This window comes from Labeo rohita, chromosome 21 (genome assembly GCF_022985175.1).
Source record: "Labeo rohita strain BAU-BD-2019 chromosome 21, IGBB_LRoh.1.0, whole genome shotgun sequence".
NCBI lineage: Eukaryota > Metazoa > Chordata > Actinopteri > Cypriniformes > Cyprinidae > Labeo > Labeo rohita.
The window spans coordinates 2,215,616-2,233,064 of NC_066889.1; the positions used below are offsets into that span (position 1 = coordinate 2,215,616).

At 38.0% G+C, this 17,449-nt stretch overlaps 1 protein-coding gene across 1 annotated transcript in view; it reads left to right on the forward strand.

Moving 5' to 3' along the window:
* Positions 1-17,449, forward strand: part of shroom1 (shroom family member 1) — a 33,916-nt gene that overhangs the window by 8,328 nt on the left and 8,139 nt on the right. Inside the window, 6 exon segments of the mRNA XM_051093162.1 lie at positions 10,104-12,613; positions 12,741-12,793; positions 14,609-15,043; positions 15,720-16,233; positions 16,235-16,281; positions 16,969-17,083. Of these exon segments, the coding sequence (XP_050949119.1) occupies positions 10,181-12,613; positions 12,741-12,793; positions 14,609-15,043; positions 15,720-16,233; positions 16,235-16,281; positions 16,969-17,083 (3,597 nt within the window). The 5' untranslated portion in view covers positions 10,104-10,180.

The window sequence follows — 17,449 nt, forward strand, 5'->3', positions numbered from 1 at the left end:
AAAAAAAAAAACTTGGTCACGTGATGTTGCTAAACTGTATTATATGATATAAATATAAGACAAACTCATAGAGGGGCATTTTTTTGCCCTTATATCTTGAATTTTAGGGCACAAATTTTCATAGGCTCCATCACACAGTCAGTTGGCGTCCTATATGCAGCCATGTGATTGTCAATTTAATTGTATTAATTGGCATGGGTATATGTGTAGCAACGGGCAACAATACATTGTATGGGTCAAAATGATTGATTTTTCTTTTATTAAAAATCATTAGGACATTAAGTAAAGATCGTGTTCCATTAAGATATTTTGTAAATGTCCTACCATAAATCAATCAAAACGTAATTTTTGATGAGTAATATGCATTGCTAAGAACATCGTTTGGACAACTTTAAAGGCGATTTTCTCAATATTTTTTTTTATTTTTTATTTTTCCTCAGATTCCAGATTTTCAAGTAGTTGTATCTCGGCGAAATATTGTTCTATCCTGACAAAACCCATACGTCAGTGGAAAGCTTATTTGTATTTTTTTTTTTGTTATTTATTATTAATGTATAAATCTCAATATCAAAAAATTAACCCTGGTTTGGTGGTCCAGGTTCACAAATGGTGTTCTTAAAACCCCATTAACTGTAATGCACACAATATTAGCATTGTACATCAATGCAGAATACAGAAAATGAACCCATGGAAATGAACATTTAGGGTGCAAAATGCATGATTTTCAGCCATGACTGGGAAATGTATTTTGTATTCCAGTTCTAATACAAGGAAACCAAGCTGCATCTTCATGAAAGGACGTGAATGACTATAATCAGGCCTGTTTTGTTCTTTCTAGAGCAACTATCAGTGACAGGAAAGAAAGACCCTTTGTGACGTAATTGAATTGTAGAGCGCATTAGATCACTGCAACGCCTCGAGAAAAGATTGCATCAAGCTTCATCGGCCTTTTTTCATCCTGACACCTTTTGTGCCTTTCCCTTCATCTACCTGCTCTGTTTCCTGTATTCTCATGGCTTCTAATTGTGAGTTTTTAGGTGATGAGAGCACAGTATCATGGCCCACTATTATTCCTCACAGTATCCTTGTCGTGGCTGACAATAAGGATACTGGTACTAGTAAGATCCCACTACTTTTTATTCTGTTGTGTTCTTCCTATATAGACGTCAGAAAGGGCAACATAAAGAATGTCAAATCTCAAAGTCGGCCATTTCCTCACTTATGCTTCTACGCATCCGTTTACTGTCTTTTGTTACACTCGTTCTTTCACCTTGTCCTGTTACCTAAGCGAGCTGATGTTAAGAATGTGTCGTAATTTGGCACAAACAGTTCCCTGGTTAAAGTTTAGTTCTCGCTTGCACTTTTGTGGTTTTCATTTGCATCTGTAAAAGTTTTTCTAGAGATGTTCAACATATTGTCACACATGAACTAGTAAATCCAAAAACTTCATGTCTAGTGTCATTAAGATAAAAACATATTAAACGATTGCATTTAATGCTTAACTATGCTGGAGGAACCCAAGACATGTCTAATCTAGTGGACTGTTTGTATGTATGCAAGCAAAAATATGTTTTGATACGATTTGATGTAGATTCTTAGGAATTACATGATGGTTTGTGTTTGTTATTTACTCAAACAGTAACAAAAATAATAAATGCTGTAAAACTATATATTGTTAGTTTATATTAATGTTAATACCGTACTGAAAAGTTTTTACTGAGTAATTGTGTTTCTTAACTTTGTGGTGTTGTTTTTGTGTGTGAGATTACACTTGACTTAGCTTTACTTTTTGCTTGACCTCATTGTTTCTTCGAAAGTAGTGACTTTCAGGATTCGGATGCAGTCACATTTTATCCTAAATTCCACGGGTTTCAACCTTAGAAAGGAACAAGACGGATTTATAAAGGTAGAAACTGTTCAAGACATTTTTATTGACCCTTCACTAAGCCCCACCTCAACATAATTCATTGCTTTCCGACAATCTTTTGCAAATTTATGATGAGTTTGAATAGTTTTAAATTGAATTTTATTTAAATGTTTCATATTTGTGTTCTATTTTAAAATCAGAGATAGTACCTTCAAAATCTGTATATGAAGCATGGACTAAATGAATGAATTTAACATATTAACTGAACATGTTAATGAGTTTAAAGCACACACATGACTGCATTTACATTACTCATGAAAATTGCCAACTGCACATTATAAATTAATAATCTTTGTATTGCAAAATTTTTTTTTTTTAGCATGCATAGTTTTTTATTAATCAAAATGCATTTTTTAGTCAAAATGACTGAAATTGCATATCTGACAGATGAGTCTGGCTCAGTTATTCTCAGATTCAGAAAACGTACACTATATATCAAATTGTTTTGTATTGTGTAAAACTTCATTTTACCTTGTAGCACGTATGTCTTTTATAAATTAGGTCTCTGGATTTTCACTCATGGCTACAAAGTCAGTGCATGAAAAAGTGTTTAAGTGTTTTTGGGGAAAAAAAAAAAAAATTAAAGTGTTCATTCCTTGTTTGGTTAGTCACGTTTTGAAAGGGTTTTGGAGCATTGCCACACTCTTAGCAAATATTTTGCATTGCTAAATTGCCTTTTAATGAATACTACTGCAAGTATTTTCATAATATGCATTGATCCTGGTTTATACCTTTGCTTGTTAACTGCATTAAAAGTCTGAGTCAGAACCAATGATCATAATCCCAGACACCAGTCCTGACGAGTCCAGGTCGAAAATGTTATTGTGACATAGATCTGAGTAAGAGAGTCACACCATTCACAACCCATTTTACTTCTAAAACCTTACAGCAGCTAAATATTAATGACAAAGCCAAAGATATCTGGCCTGATCTGGTGTTTTGATCAGTGTATGACACACATGTAATGTTTGGTATTTATTTGTGGTGTTAGAAATTTCAATTCATCCTCACGTTTTGAAGGAGCCGTTAAGGTGGTTAACTATGGCGATGACATCAGCCTGCAGGCGTGCACTTGTTGATCAGCCGGTGGTCTTGGTTCTCGTGACACAATGGAAATGGAAGTCATGCTGTAAAGTTCCTCTTAATCCTCCTCACTGAATTCCACCCATCCATGCTCAAAAATAGCCTTATTACGTTTAGGCAATGGTGAATGTCTTTGTGCTCTTGCACAGTGTCATTTCCAGCACATCTCAAATTATGTTCCATTCTGTGGTGGAAATGACTTTTTAAACAAATTATTTTGGAAAAAATTCATAAAACACACTTTGATTAGAAATGACGGAATAAAAATGTCAATAGTAATTTGGGTAAAAATTTGTTTTTCTACATCGTATAATAAAATGACTATTTTCTCTCTTTGTTTAGATAATCATATTAATCAATTTGTAGAATGGATTTTTTAATATTAAACCAATAAGACATTTTATTTTGACCTAGGGGTGTGCAATATTGACAAAATGATCTCTATTTTTATCTCTATCTCTAAACAATAACTTGCTGAGCATGTTTTTGTGCTGGTACCTTGGCTGGTTTAGGCCTGTCATGGATAAATTAACATGACACTAAAACTTCCAGTAGGTGATGGTAAGTGAGTGATTTAATGAATGATTCATTGTATCATTCATTCAGACGTTTCATTGACTGATTTGTTCAAAAACAGATTCATTCAAGAATGAAACACCGATGTGTGTTGCTCTGAGATGCACAAATCTTATGATCTAGCTTTGTTTGGAACTATTTTCATTGGCAAAACCGAAAAGAAACAGACAATATTGTTTAAAATGTAACTCACTCTATGTTCTTGTTTTTTGGACTGTGGTATAAAATTATACAGCGATAATGTTCATATTTAAAGGAGAAGTCCACTTCCAGAACAAAAATGTACAGATAATGTACTTACCCCCTTGTCATCCAAGATGTTTGTTTTTCTTTCTTCATTCGTGAAGAAATTATTTTTTGAGGAAAACATTTCAGGATTTTTCTTCATGTAATTAGGGGTTGACCGATATGTGTTTTTCAGGGCCATTGCTGATACAGATTATTACAGATCACATGTCTGGTATATAAAATAAAATTAATGTCAAAATTAAGAATAACAAGGGGCTCTGACAAAAACTGCCTTCCCTGGTGTTGTTTGAGTGTAGTACTCCCACACTGCACTTCTTACTCATGTCATCCTTTGTTCATCCATATACAATAAGAGTAATATACAGAGAGAATTAAAAGTGGGGCCACTGTATGCTTTATGATTAAACCTATGAATATTGGACTACGGCTAAACAGCTTGTGCAAATGTAAGTATTTGGGTTGTTAGAAATGTATGTGTAATAGCATAACCTCTCATAATTCCTCATTAATTCTTTTCTGATAACTAAAACATAACCTACAATAGTAGAGGTGACTGTTCATGAAACTATAACACAAATAGCCTATTATAGGCACACTTAGTTAAGTAGCCTATTGAAATGTCTCAATTTATGTCATTCTAATCTTGGCAATTGTGACACTAAAAAAGTTCAGTTAGTTTTATTTTACAGTACAGTGCACAGTAATATATTTCTGACAGTTTCTTTTAGACGGAACTTGTATTTTGACGGGTTGCCATGAGGACCTTTTAAGTTTCTAAGTTTAAGCCTATTAAACATGATGTGACGATCATGTTTTAGTCAAGCGCTTTCGGTGTGAGAGGGCGCATAACTCTCAGTGCCTTCAGCCTTCCGCGTTGATTGGTCGGACTCGTGACTCCCAACAAATCAGGTGGGTGGTGGGCGGAGATTGCTCTCGACCACAGAGTGGTGAGTTCCGACAGGCTGCATCAGAGCCAAATAGCATGTTTCGGTTTTGAAAATGACCGATACGGATTATCATAAAAATGCTTAATATCGGTGCCGATAATCGTCGACCCCTACATATAATGGGCTGCTATGGTGCGCCGAGTTTTAACTTCCAAAATTCAGTTTAAATGCAGCTTCAAACTATGCCAAATGCGGTTGTAAACAATCCCAGCCGAGGAAGAATCTTATCTAGTGAAGTGATCGATATTTTCATTAAAAAGTATTTAAATTGTATTTTTTTTTTTTTATCTCAAATGCTTGTCTTAAGATGGGAGCTTTTCAACATACCCTAACTGTCATGAACCGGAAAAAAACGGAGGTCTGGAAGAGTAAGACAAGATGAGCGTTTGAGATTAAAAAGTATTTAAATTGTATTTTTTTAAAATTAAAATAACCGATCATTTCGCTAGATAAGACCCTTCTTCCTCGGCTGGGATCATTTACAATCGCATTTGTGATCGTTTGATGCCGCATTTAAACTGCATTTTGGAAGTTCAGAATCGGGGCACCATATCAGTCCATTATATGGAGAAAAATCCTGAAATATTTCCCTCAAAAAACACAATTTCTTTACGACTGAAGAAAGAAAGACATGAACATCTTGGATGACAAGGGGGTGAGTACATTATCTGTAAATTGTTGTCCTGGAAGTGGACCTCTCCTTTAACAGTATCATTTCTTATAAATATAAAAAAAAAAACTCATCCAGGGATATTTTTTTGCTTTCCTAACTTGAATTATGCTTACCTACAAACTGGTCATCTGCTCTTATCTTCTTGTATCTGATTCTTATCTTAATCATTTCATGCAGATCATTGACAAATAAATGAGTATCCAGAGTAAATACAAAAACAAAAAAAAAAAGTTAAAATCTATTTTGAAACAAGTGTTTTGAAAACGTACTGTATTTTCTGTAATACAAGTCTTATATTCCAAAGCGACTTATATTGTATAATGAAATTAACATCAAGCTAAATATGCACAAAGCGTTCACATTTGTATTGATACCAAATGAGAGAGGTACGCATTTCTCACATGATAGTAGTTTCACTTAAAGGAAAAAAAAAAGCTTGCCGTTTATAATAAATGCCCTTTGATGAATGCCACAATAATTTATGTTAGTTTATACTTACATTTTTTTCATTCCTGTTCAGTTGTTAACCATTAATTTTAGTGTTTTTAATTTACCAGTATTTTACATTATTTCTAAATGTAATTATGAAAAAATACTCTTTTCTTCATTAATCGCACGTGTCGACAACTGCTAGTAGCCAGTAGTGTTATATTGTTTTGTCAAGAGATCACATCACCCGTTTATGAGAACAGGTGACAAATGGATGACGCTTGAATACTTTGAGTCTGAGTCAGGTTAGGAATAGCTCACCTTTTGTTTGTCAAAGGCTTTTGTAAATTCAGAAGTTCAACTGTCAGGTGGGAGTGGCAGAAGCAATTACAGCAGTGTCTCACACCTGCAGGGGATTCCTCACAATAAAGAAAACACATTAGGCATGAACGTGATGTACAGAGGAGTTAGGTTGTTCAACTGTTTCATTGCGAGTTGCAACATCCAATGCAAAGGAAAGACTCGCAATTGCAATTAAACGATGTAAATTTTTGCAATTCTTATTTTATATCATGATCATTTTATATCAAGTTTATATCATGCATTCTAAGAAAAAGAGTCAGCACTGCAACTTGCAATTGCATAACTTGCAAACAAGTCAGAATTGTGAGATAAGTCATTGCAATTACCTTTTTATTGGTTATTCAGTTGCAAAAAAAGAGCTTCCAAACTGTTGAGAGAAAACATATGTAAAATCACACGTAAAAAACATCTTCCTTTTAATCTTGTTGTCTAGGAGAAACCCTGATGATTTTTCTTTACTATGGGAACACAATAACATTTCTTACGACAGCAGCTCTACATAAGTTGCTCTTGTTCTACCAGCTCAAATGATTTTGAATGGAATAAAGGGCTGGATGATGAAGCCTTTACAGTACTCGAGGGGAGGGTCGGCCCATCTCTGAGAGGGTCTGTAGTGAAAACGTCCTGCTTGGCAGCTCTCTCCGTGCAGAGGACTCTGGGAATAAATGGCACCGGGGCCCTCTTTATTCTGAAGCTCGCCGGGAATGCGAGGCCTTTTTTTCACTCCTCAGACACCATTATCAGCGGTGAAATATTCCCTCTGCTGCACCCATTGTGCGCTTGCAGGGTGGACGTCACAGGCAGGGAGGCCCATCCTGCCGGCGTTTGTCTGAGAAGAGATTTGCTGCGCTGACCAAACAGCCAATCAAAGCGAATGTTTTCCAGGATATGCCTGTGGAGAAGTTTAAAGACTTTTTTTTTTTTTTTCTCTCTCTTGAAGTCTTGGGTTTTCTAAACTCTTACTCTGGTAAGAGAAGTGTGGTGACATTTCTCACTGCAGTTAACATACATCTATTAACATTAGAGAGAAGTAAACAATTTGCTACTGATGCAGCCTGGCATGCTTTATAAATTTATACTGAGTGGTGATCAAAAAAAGGTTGTCCCGGATATAGCACCTGTGTTGTTTCCTGTAGCTCTTGTGAAATATCGTCACTAGCTTGCATTACTCTTCCTTCCACTTGAATGTTTCTCTGTACTCATGCCCAGAGCATTATGTACCATTTCCTGCACATGAACGCCAATGTTTGTGTACCTCAATATGTAATTAGTGCATAATGTTCTCATTGTCAATCAGAAAAGTGTTTGTTCTCAGATTTGGTCAGCATAGAGTTTACTTGCTTAATCTGGGAGCATATTTAAAGTTTAATGCTGATTTTAGTATTGCTTGCTGTGAATGTTGTCTGGTGATCAAAGAGTCACCAAGCAGTTATAGTATATAAAAGTGACACCTACAGTACATAAATTCAAGGTAGAATCTTTTATAAAGCTGGTATTCATTGAATTTCTCTAAAGTATGTAATCCATCTAAGAGTTCTCACATGATTACTGCTGAATGTTTCAGCTCGGTTAAAATTGCATTCCAGACATTTTCAATCAGTCCCTCATCCAAGCACCTGTTCCTCAGGACTTTCATTAAGGATGTCATCATTGATCACCATGCCGCTGTTCATTATTTAAAAAAAAAAAAAGTTTTGTAATATGTAATTACATGCTTTTTTTTCCTGGGCTTGTCGACAGTATGTCTAAAAAAATGCAGTGTGAGCTTTTTTTACATTCCGCACCACTTTACCAACCAGTTTCATCAGTTTCCTCATTAGTTAGTGAAAAAACCAAATGCTGCCCTTGCAAGCCTTGAAGCTTCCTTTAAAGATCTTAGCAGTTTAAGTCATCCTGACAGTGAGCTGGTAAATGGAGCTTGAGGAAGGAGCTTGGAATTGAAAGAATTTTGCACATGAAGGCTAAAATCAGATTGCTTCGTAATTATCTTAGGGGACTTTTGGAGTACTGCATTGTACCAAGCACTACACTTGCATGGAGTTCAAACACATTCTTTCAGGGGAGGAAGTTGTAAATAACACACATCTCTCATAGAGATCATAGGTGCGTTCCAGTTGGTGTGCTTGCACTGTTTTACGCCATTTTGTAGTATAGTAATGTAAATAGAGAAAGTAGTGCGTTCACACTGAAATCCCAAAAAGAAAAGTGCAATTCAGATACACAGATAATGCAACTATTTAAAGTGTGCCGCGACACACAATAAAAGTTAACCAGTTGTGACAAGCGATGGGGGATTCTGTTTTAGAAAGTTTCTATACACCTGGAACGACAACATTCAAACTATGACAATGATAAATATAATTTATTCAATATTAAAAGCCTCTAATGTGAGTCTGAATATCATTTTGCATGACCTTTATAGTCACACTGAAAGCAACAATAGATGGTTTTCCTCAGATCTTGAAAATAAATTAAATCAAACATATGCGTTAAAACTGTGAACTCATTGTGAACCAACAATGTGGTATCATCACTCAGTTTGTACTTTTAATAATGTTAAAAAGTTTAATATTTATGAATTAGATTAGAAATGTATCCATTTCGTTGGGAGGGCAATGCACTTGCAGAGACACTCCGCCCACATAAGCTTCTGATTGGCTAATTGGCTTTTGTCGCATCATGTAGCCGTATGGCATCTGGTGTAGACAGTCAAATTGCTTGCCGTTGGAATCTTGTCGCATGGCATCTGGTTAGCATGCCACACACATCCTGAAAAGCGAAGCCAAAACCTTTCGATCGCCATCTGGTGGCTGGCTGGAGTATAGGTCATAAACCCTGCCCTTCCCTTATAAAAAGATGGGACATGAGCCAAACTAAGTGATCAAATTACACCTCAAATGATATTTTTCCACAGTTGGTTTCTACAATTTTAGGTAGTTCTTATCACGCTGATGTATTTTCAAATGTTCGTTTTAAAAACTAACTTTTAAAAAATTTGTTTTAAAAACTTTTTTTTTTTTTCTAAAAGTTTGCTTTTAGTTAGTTATTTGAAAAATTTAAAAATGGGGTCACAGTTGTGTGCTTGTGATTGGGTCTGTGGGAGTTTGAGCGGGACTGTCATCTTGCAGAAATTACATCATTTGGAGCTGAAGTCAGCATGGTAGTGATTGATTTGGAGCCCCCTATTATGAGGCTCCACCTCACGGTCACTACTGTGCAGATTCGGGCTCCAAATCAATCACTACCATGCTGACTTCAGCTCCAAATGATGTAATTTCTGCAAGATGACAGTGCCCATACTTGGATGTTTTGCCTTCACTTTTCTGTAGTGGAAGGAATTGGAGATGTGTCATCCATCTTTCTTTACAGAATATGGCAGGGGTGCCCAGACTCAGTCATGGAGGGCCGGTGTCCTGCAGAGTTTAGCTCCAACTTGTCTCAACACACCTGCTGAAATTACTGCTGTAGAAACTGAAGTTTCTAGTATGCCTAGTAAGAGCTTGATTAGCTGGTTTAGGTGTGTCTAATTGGGGTTGGAGCTAAACTCTACAGGACACTGGCCCTCCAGGACCGAGTTTGGGCACTCCTGGTCTATGAGACACGGTGTTATGTAGCAAGAAAGGTGCAGATGACAAAATAACCCATAATTCATACATTAGATGTGGAGTAAGTACATGGTGTACTTGAGTCATTTGGGGCACAACTCATGTCATTTGCAACTTAATCATTGACATCAGTAGCAATTCTGTAAATGCAAACAAATCTGTATTCTGATGTGTATGTGTCCAATAGGACTTTTTTTTTTCTTCTTCAGAATGCCAGTTTTTACAATTGTTTACATGTTTGTTTCTCCCAGGTAATGACAGATTCCTGTGGCTTCTGTATAGTGAGGAAATATTTCACCTGGGTCCATAACTTCACTTCATAGTCCAAATGGATTCCTATCATTTCCACTTTGAGAGGATGAGTAACCTTGACCTACACCCTTTGAGTCTCCCAGTCAGTCGACTTTCCCCGGCCAAGTCCAGTAGTAGTATAGACCAGTATACCCATCACCACAGCAAAGGCGACTCAGCCTATAGCTCCTTCTCCGGTGGTTCCACAGTCCCTGATTACCCTTCTCCTTTTCTACTGGATGAACTCCAGTCACAAAACTTGCACTATACAGATCTGAAATACGTGAAAGGTAAACACAGCCCAAGCTTTCATGAATCAGATTCCAAGAGCATGGACCACCTGTACCGTTCCATAGATACTGTTGCACCAGAGCATCACTGGACCAGCGGTGGGTTCTCTGACACCGAAGGTCCACCAGTTCATACGCATCCATTACCACCACCACCACCACCACCACCACCTCCTGCCTGTCTGAACAGTTTTGCAACAACCAGGAACCTTGAAAACTCAAGGGCACGTCAGAGTCCAGAAGGGCAACTTGCTGACCTTTCTACTTTGCAGCAGACAAGTAATTCAGAGGTCTGTGGTGTCCAGGCTGAGCCTGTCTATGGTTGCACATTTAAAGATCACCTCAAGCAAGACCCAGGGGACAAGATGCTCAATCCACCAAAGCCTACAGGAATTTTAAATAGATCCCCACTGCAATCCTGTCAACCAGAGCACTTGCAGCCATCTTGGAGTAGCCAATCCGAAACCCAGCGGAAGAGATCGCATTCAGCTTATGGTGGACCTGTTTCTGAGCACCAGTACTTTGCCAGTTCCTCCAATATGCCACAGAACACGATCAGTGGGAGTATTCAGCACAAAGGACAGTTTTATTTTGTTACTGGTGTCTTCAAGTCGCCTGAGCCCAGTGTCGTGCAAGGTGTTGGTAACGGTACGGAAACCTCTAGTGAGTGGTCTTATAAAGCTCAGCGTAGAAGGCAGAGCTGTCCTGATGGACCAAGTGGTAAACTGTTCTTCCAGGAGGAACACACATTCGGCATTCAGAATGAACTTGTGGAGCATCCTAATGACAAGTTGGTTAATTCACCTTCCAAGTCAGAGCAGACTCCTGAAGGTGCAGAGGACCAGAGGGTCATGAGTAGAGAAGCTGGCAAGCATCACTCCACCAGCCACCCTATCTTCTATTGTGGTCCAGAGGACACTTCAATTGGTACACTAATGACCCCTGCTTTGATTAAGGAAGACCATATCAGTCATCCCAAGAAAGAGGAACCGATGACAAGAGTTTCAAGACGGCCCCAACTGGATATTCCAAGTGACAAGATCAGCAAGGAGACTACCCCACTGTTATATCACCTCACAGGTGCAAACAGGGCATCATATACAGACAAGTTTAAGAACAATAATGACTCTGGTATAGAGGCCAAGAATCCAGACTACGTCAAAGATAAAAAGAAAGCAGGAAATGATGAGCAAACCTCTCCCAGCAGCGAATATCGGCAGAGTGAAATGTCTAAAGATAAACAATCAAATGGAATCTTCTATGCATGCGGTACATTAGATGACTCCTACAAGAAGTATTACAAAGAGAAACTGAAAGATGCCCAATCCAAGGTTTTGAGAGCGACCTCATTTAAAAGGAGAGATTTGCAGCTTTCTCTGCCCCACAGGATCAAGCAGCTTTCTGCTGAACCTTCCGGTCCTCCGTTAAAAGACAGACTGTCCAACTTGGAGACACCTCCAGTGCCACAACTACACAATCCTCAAGAGTACAAAAAGGACCTTGTTCAAGAGATTGAGAAGCCAATTGAGAAAGAACAAGAGAAGCCACAGAATATTGCTCAACCGCAGGTGCCTCGAGTAGGCAGTAGGAAGCGTTTAACGGCAGATCAGAAGAAACTCTCTCGTTCTGAGCCTGAGAAGCTACACCAACTGGCAGATGGACCCGCTCATATGAGCTGCCACTCTTATGGCAATGAAGCGGAAAATCTTCTCTCGGAGGGTGATGACGGTCTGGTGGCTTCTAGGCGGAAGATGTTCGAAACACGGGGACGTGCGATGTCTGCCTCCAACTTCTCGAAATCAACTCTGAAGAACCTTCAGCATAAAGCCTTGGTAGCATACGTGGAACGCAAAACCGGTCAAAAGGTGGCTGAGCCCCAGCGCCCGGTTCCTCAGGTACCCAGCCACAGGAATTCAACTGCGGAGAGGTCCAGAAATAATTCTGGCAATTCTGACTCCAAGAACCTCCACAGGCCTCTGTCTGCAGGTCAGATTCTTGACTCTGTGTCGAGTTCTGTTAAGTACACCCAGTTCGTCCCTGCTGAGCACTCCAGGCAGTCCAGCGGGATAGAGGAGTCCCCTACAGCAGTGAAGTCGGCCTCTGTGGAGAGTCTCCTGGATCAGCCTGAACAACCCAAGTTCTTTCGGACCCGAAGCACCTCGACTCCCCATGCTTTCCAGGTATCTTATAAAAATGTCGAACGGAATTGCACTTTTGTTTGAATTTCTAGTGAAATTAATAAGATCCATGACTAACATGTAGATTTTCATATTGTTGTATTTTGCATCATTTTTCTTTTTTCTATAGGTTCGGAAACATGCAGATGAGTTCTCAGCCATACATAATAAGGCAATTTCAAGGTGACATATTATTGCTCTTTTTACTTAGTAGGGTAGTAGTAGAGGTTATACCTCTGTTCTGCGTTTATTATTAGGGATGTACAGATGTATGGGCCAATAATCGGCAATATTGGTCATCGGCCAATTGTTTAAAAACCACCATTGGTCAGATTATCCCTGCTGAAAAAAACAGTTAAAACCAGCCTAAGCTGGTTGGCTGGTCTTAGTTGGTTTCAGCTGGAAGTAGCTAGTTTTAGTTGGACTCCCAGCCTGGCTAGGCTGGTCAGGCTGGTTTTAGCTGATCGTTCCAGCTGGTCTCGCAGCCTGACCAGCTAAGGAAGTGGCCTCTAAAACCAGCCTGCTGACCAGCTATGACCAGCTAAGACCAGCCTGGATGACCAGCTAAAACCAGCCAACCATCTTACGATGGCTTTAGCTGTTTTTTCAGCAGAGATATTAGATACTCTCAATCAAAGGGTTTCTCAGACCTTAAATGTCTCTTGTGTAGAAAATAGGGCTGTTGCAGTTAGCGTGGTAAGGTAAGGCAGGTACTCTTTGAATCACCCTTTATTTAAGCCAGGGTTGCCAGGTCCATGTTTTTTTTCCCCCTTCATCAAACACTATTTGTAATGTTCCTCTTATCCATTTATCACAAGAGAGCTTTGCGCTTTTTTACAATGGATAGGAAACAAAGCTGTCAGATAATGTACGTTTTACCACAAATGCAAACAATAATGGCTTGTTTCCACTGAGCGGTACGGGCCAGAAGAACAGACAAGACCGCATAATGAGAAACAGCTACTGTCTTTGTGAAAATATAAAATTATAAAATACACTGTTATGTATTATGTATTTTTTTGTGTTTGCACACTCTGATACAAATAAGCCCAACATGCATGAACGGCATTCAAGTTAACCAAACAACGTTCTGCAGTGAGTTTAGCTCCACCCTTTTTGGTATCATTTGCTGTGCTAGGCACCCCAACGGAAGGGTACCAAAAAAGTGGTACGGTACGGTTTGCTATTTTCATACCATTCACAACTTCTGACAATGGAAATGGACATGATTGCGTACCGTACTGTACTGAACTGTACCGCTTGGTGGAAACGAGCCATAAATGCTATTTTGGTGCTCTTAAATGTGGCATGACAGATAACATGTTATAGCATGAAATAAACGTGAGAAATTATGTATAAAAATACTGTAGAACTTAATGAAATGTTACCCTGGACCACGAAACCAGTCATAAGGGTCAATTTTTTTTTTTTTTTTAATTGAGATTTTTACCCCATCTGAAAGCTGAATAGATAAGCTTTCCATTGATGTATGGTTTGTTAGTATTTGGCTGAGATACAACTATTTGAAAATCTGGAATGTGAGGATATAAATATTGACAAAATCACCTTTAAAGTTGTCCAAATGAAGTTCTTAGCAATGCATATTGCTAATCAGAAATTAAATTTCAATATATTTACTTTAGGAAATTTACAAAATATCTTCATGGAACATGATCTTTACTTAATATGCTAATGATTTTTGGCATAAAAGAAAAATCAATCAATTTGACCCATACAACGCATTTTTGGCTATTGCTACAAATATACTCGTGCTACTTAAGACTGCTTTTGTGGTCCAGGTTCACAAATGTATCTTAAGAAAACCAAACTATTGATATCAGCAGATATCATTATAAATAAATGGCAAAAAAGTTTAGTATTAGTGCATCTCTATTTATTATTCCCACAATTTGAATGTTTTCGAGTTTGACTAAAGGTATACAATGAGACATTTTAGTTCTTAATTTTACTAAACCAAAAACATGAATTGTTTTTCAGTGTTCAAAGAAAAGTAGAGGAAGATCCAGTGGTCCATCACAGTCGGACAGCATCTGTCCCTGATGAGCGGCGTGCAGTCAGAGCTTCAAGAGGCAAATCTATGGAAGAGCTTGGTGTATCCAAGGTCACGAGACCTAAAGTTTTTAGCAAGAGTTCAGAGCAGCTCGACCAACTTCAGGGCAAGCGGGTCATGCCCGGAACAGAGAGGAGAACTGCGTCATTTCTTGCCGAAGGAAGGCGCACACATAGGAGGATTCAGAGCACTGGAGAACACGTGTATAACTCTCAGGCAGGCCCTGAGAACCCACTCTTAACACATTTTGTAAAGCATGTATCTTCTCGTGATGATGAAATCTATACAGCTTCACATAGTGGACGTAAACATAAAGACGACGCATCTCTGTTGATGCCCAGTCACTCCAGGCTGGAAGTCAGGTATGTTTGAATACACCGTTGCATTTATTAGTGGTGCTTAAAATTTTTTTAGAACCTGTGATGTAAATATAATGATAATATATCAGCATATTAGAATGATTTCTGAAGGTTTTTGAAAATCATGTGACACTGAAGACTGAAGTAATGATGCTGAAAATTAAGCTTTGTCACATATTTAAATTACATTTCAGTGTATATTAAAATAGAAATCAGTTATTTTAAGTTGTAATAATATTTCAGTTTTTTTGTGTATTTTTGATCAAATAAATGCAGCCTTGATGAGCATAAGAATCTTCTTAACAAAAAAAAAAAACTGATCCCGAAATTTTGAACTGCACTCTGCACTGTATACTTTAGCATAAAATAGTAAAAGTTTACCAGAGCAGTGTTTTATAACCAAGGGTTAAAAAAGTTGTGAAAGCCCTTAAAAAATTGCGTAAAAAAAGTGTAAAACATTACTGTACTCAGGGTTTAAACAGAGGATAAATGTGTGAAAATCCCAAAAGAGGGCCAGTATGCAACAGCCTAGCAAATCCTTGAGGCATAATCAGCATCTTTGCAGAAAGTTTTGCTTGAACAGGGCACAACTTACATTTTCTTTCAAATCTGTATAGTTATCAGTTTGTTTGTATTGAAGTTATCCTTCTAATTTGCTGTTTATTTTGATGTATCACAGCAAGGAGCAGGACATTTGTCTTCAAGATAAGCATGAGACATCTCTCTCTAGTCAAGAAGTTTCTCTCGGTCATGGAGTCACGACAGATCCCAGTCTGTGGATCTCAACTTCAGGAATAAATGAGATTGAGGCAAACTATTGGCCGTCTAATGAAACGGCAACTTTTACTGAACCCCAGTATGCATTGCATAACCCATCTGATGAGAACGAAACCAAATCTATCACAACACCTCCTGGCATTCAGGAAACAGAGCCCAGCCTGGAACCTGCACTTAATAGAGAGCAAGACGGGAGCATACAAAAGGAAGATGGCCCTGTTGTGACGGAAAACAAGGTGACGGAAGGGAACGGTTCAGCAGACCGACTGGAGTGGGAGGTGCTGGTTCAGGACGTGGTATCAGCCGACCAATCATTAGCTCGCATTCTTTACCCCATAACCAATAGGAAGACAGCACTCATGCTAATGGAGCAGCTGTTGTCTGAGGATACTCTTCTAATGGAGGAACACTACAAGAAAAAAACAAGAGCTGAAGGTTAATAACCCAGAAAACGCTGCTCACAGGTGACTACTGCACATCTGTTAAATATAAGCATCAAATGCATCTTAAAATAAATGGCTCTGTTCCAAAACCCTACCTACCCTACATAGTAAGCCGCATACGTAGATGGTATATTAAGGTATCACATGCACATTCATATGAACGCTGAACCAATGATTCATATTTCCAAACTCCTCCTTTGTGTGACACTAACCTGTGGTGATTGGTCCGATGATCGAGTTTTCCTGGGTCTGTGCATGCAACAAGTGGGCGGGCAATATTCTGTTTCATGTTTTTTCATTTCAATAACATGTTTCATGTTGATGTCAGCTTGGGATTCGTTTTAAAAACAACTAGTTGAAATGATTCAGAGTCGACTCTTTCTTTTGAGAGACAATGGCTTTATACAAGGTGCACTTTCAGATTTAAAACTTTGCCGGATGTTTCATTTGGAGCTATGTTACACACTACATTAAAGGTAATCTAAAAAAATCCATAATAGGGGCACTTTAATACATATTGCGTTATTAACTAAGCAACAGGCTAATGTAAAATTGGACTGGTGTCGAGACTCCTGTGTTTGTGATGCACATTATTTGGAACAGAGCACATTTTTAGATTGATACGGAGCACTTCATATTTCACTCAAATCAGTTTTAAAATATTAAATTGTCACTTATTTATTTTGCATATTTATTTTGTTTTTAAAGCACTGAGATGCCAGTAGGTGACAAACCACTGAACCTTCCGTCATCTGTGAACAATGAATCTGTTCTCTCCAACCAAAAAGATGACCCGCACAACACAGATATCATCAACAAAAAGGTACACTTACTACTGGAAAGTATACTAATGCTGTACAGGCCATTCCACAGTCTTGGAAAAAAAGTATTTTTTCCAAAAAAATTGTATGTATGCAAATTGTATAATATCCAAGGTACACATTTCTAGTAATTGTGCAGTTAATTCTTATATTGTGTTATCAGAAAGTTCTGGAATATTTGTCCTCTCCCCAAATTTCTCACTACCGAAACACAATAATAATAATAATTTAATTAGAAGAATTATATTTTCCTATTAAGATTTGGCTTACATTTAGATTGTAAATGTAAATATATATAATATTTTGCTATGTTATTTAAAAAAAAAAATTCAGAGGAACATCCATAAATTCATTTCTAATAAAGTATG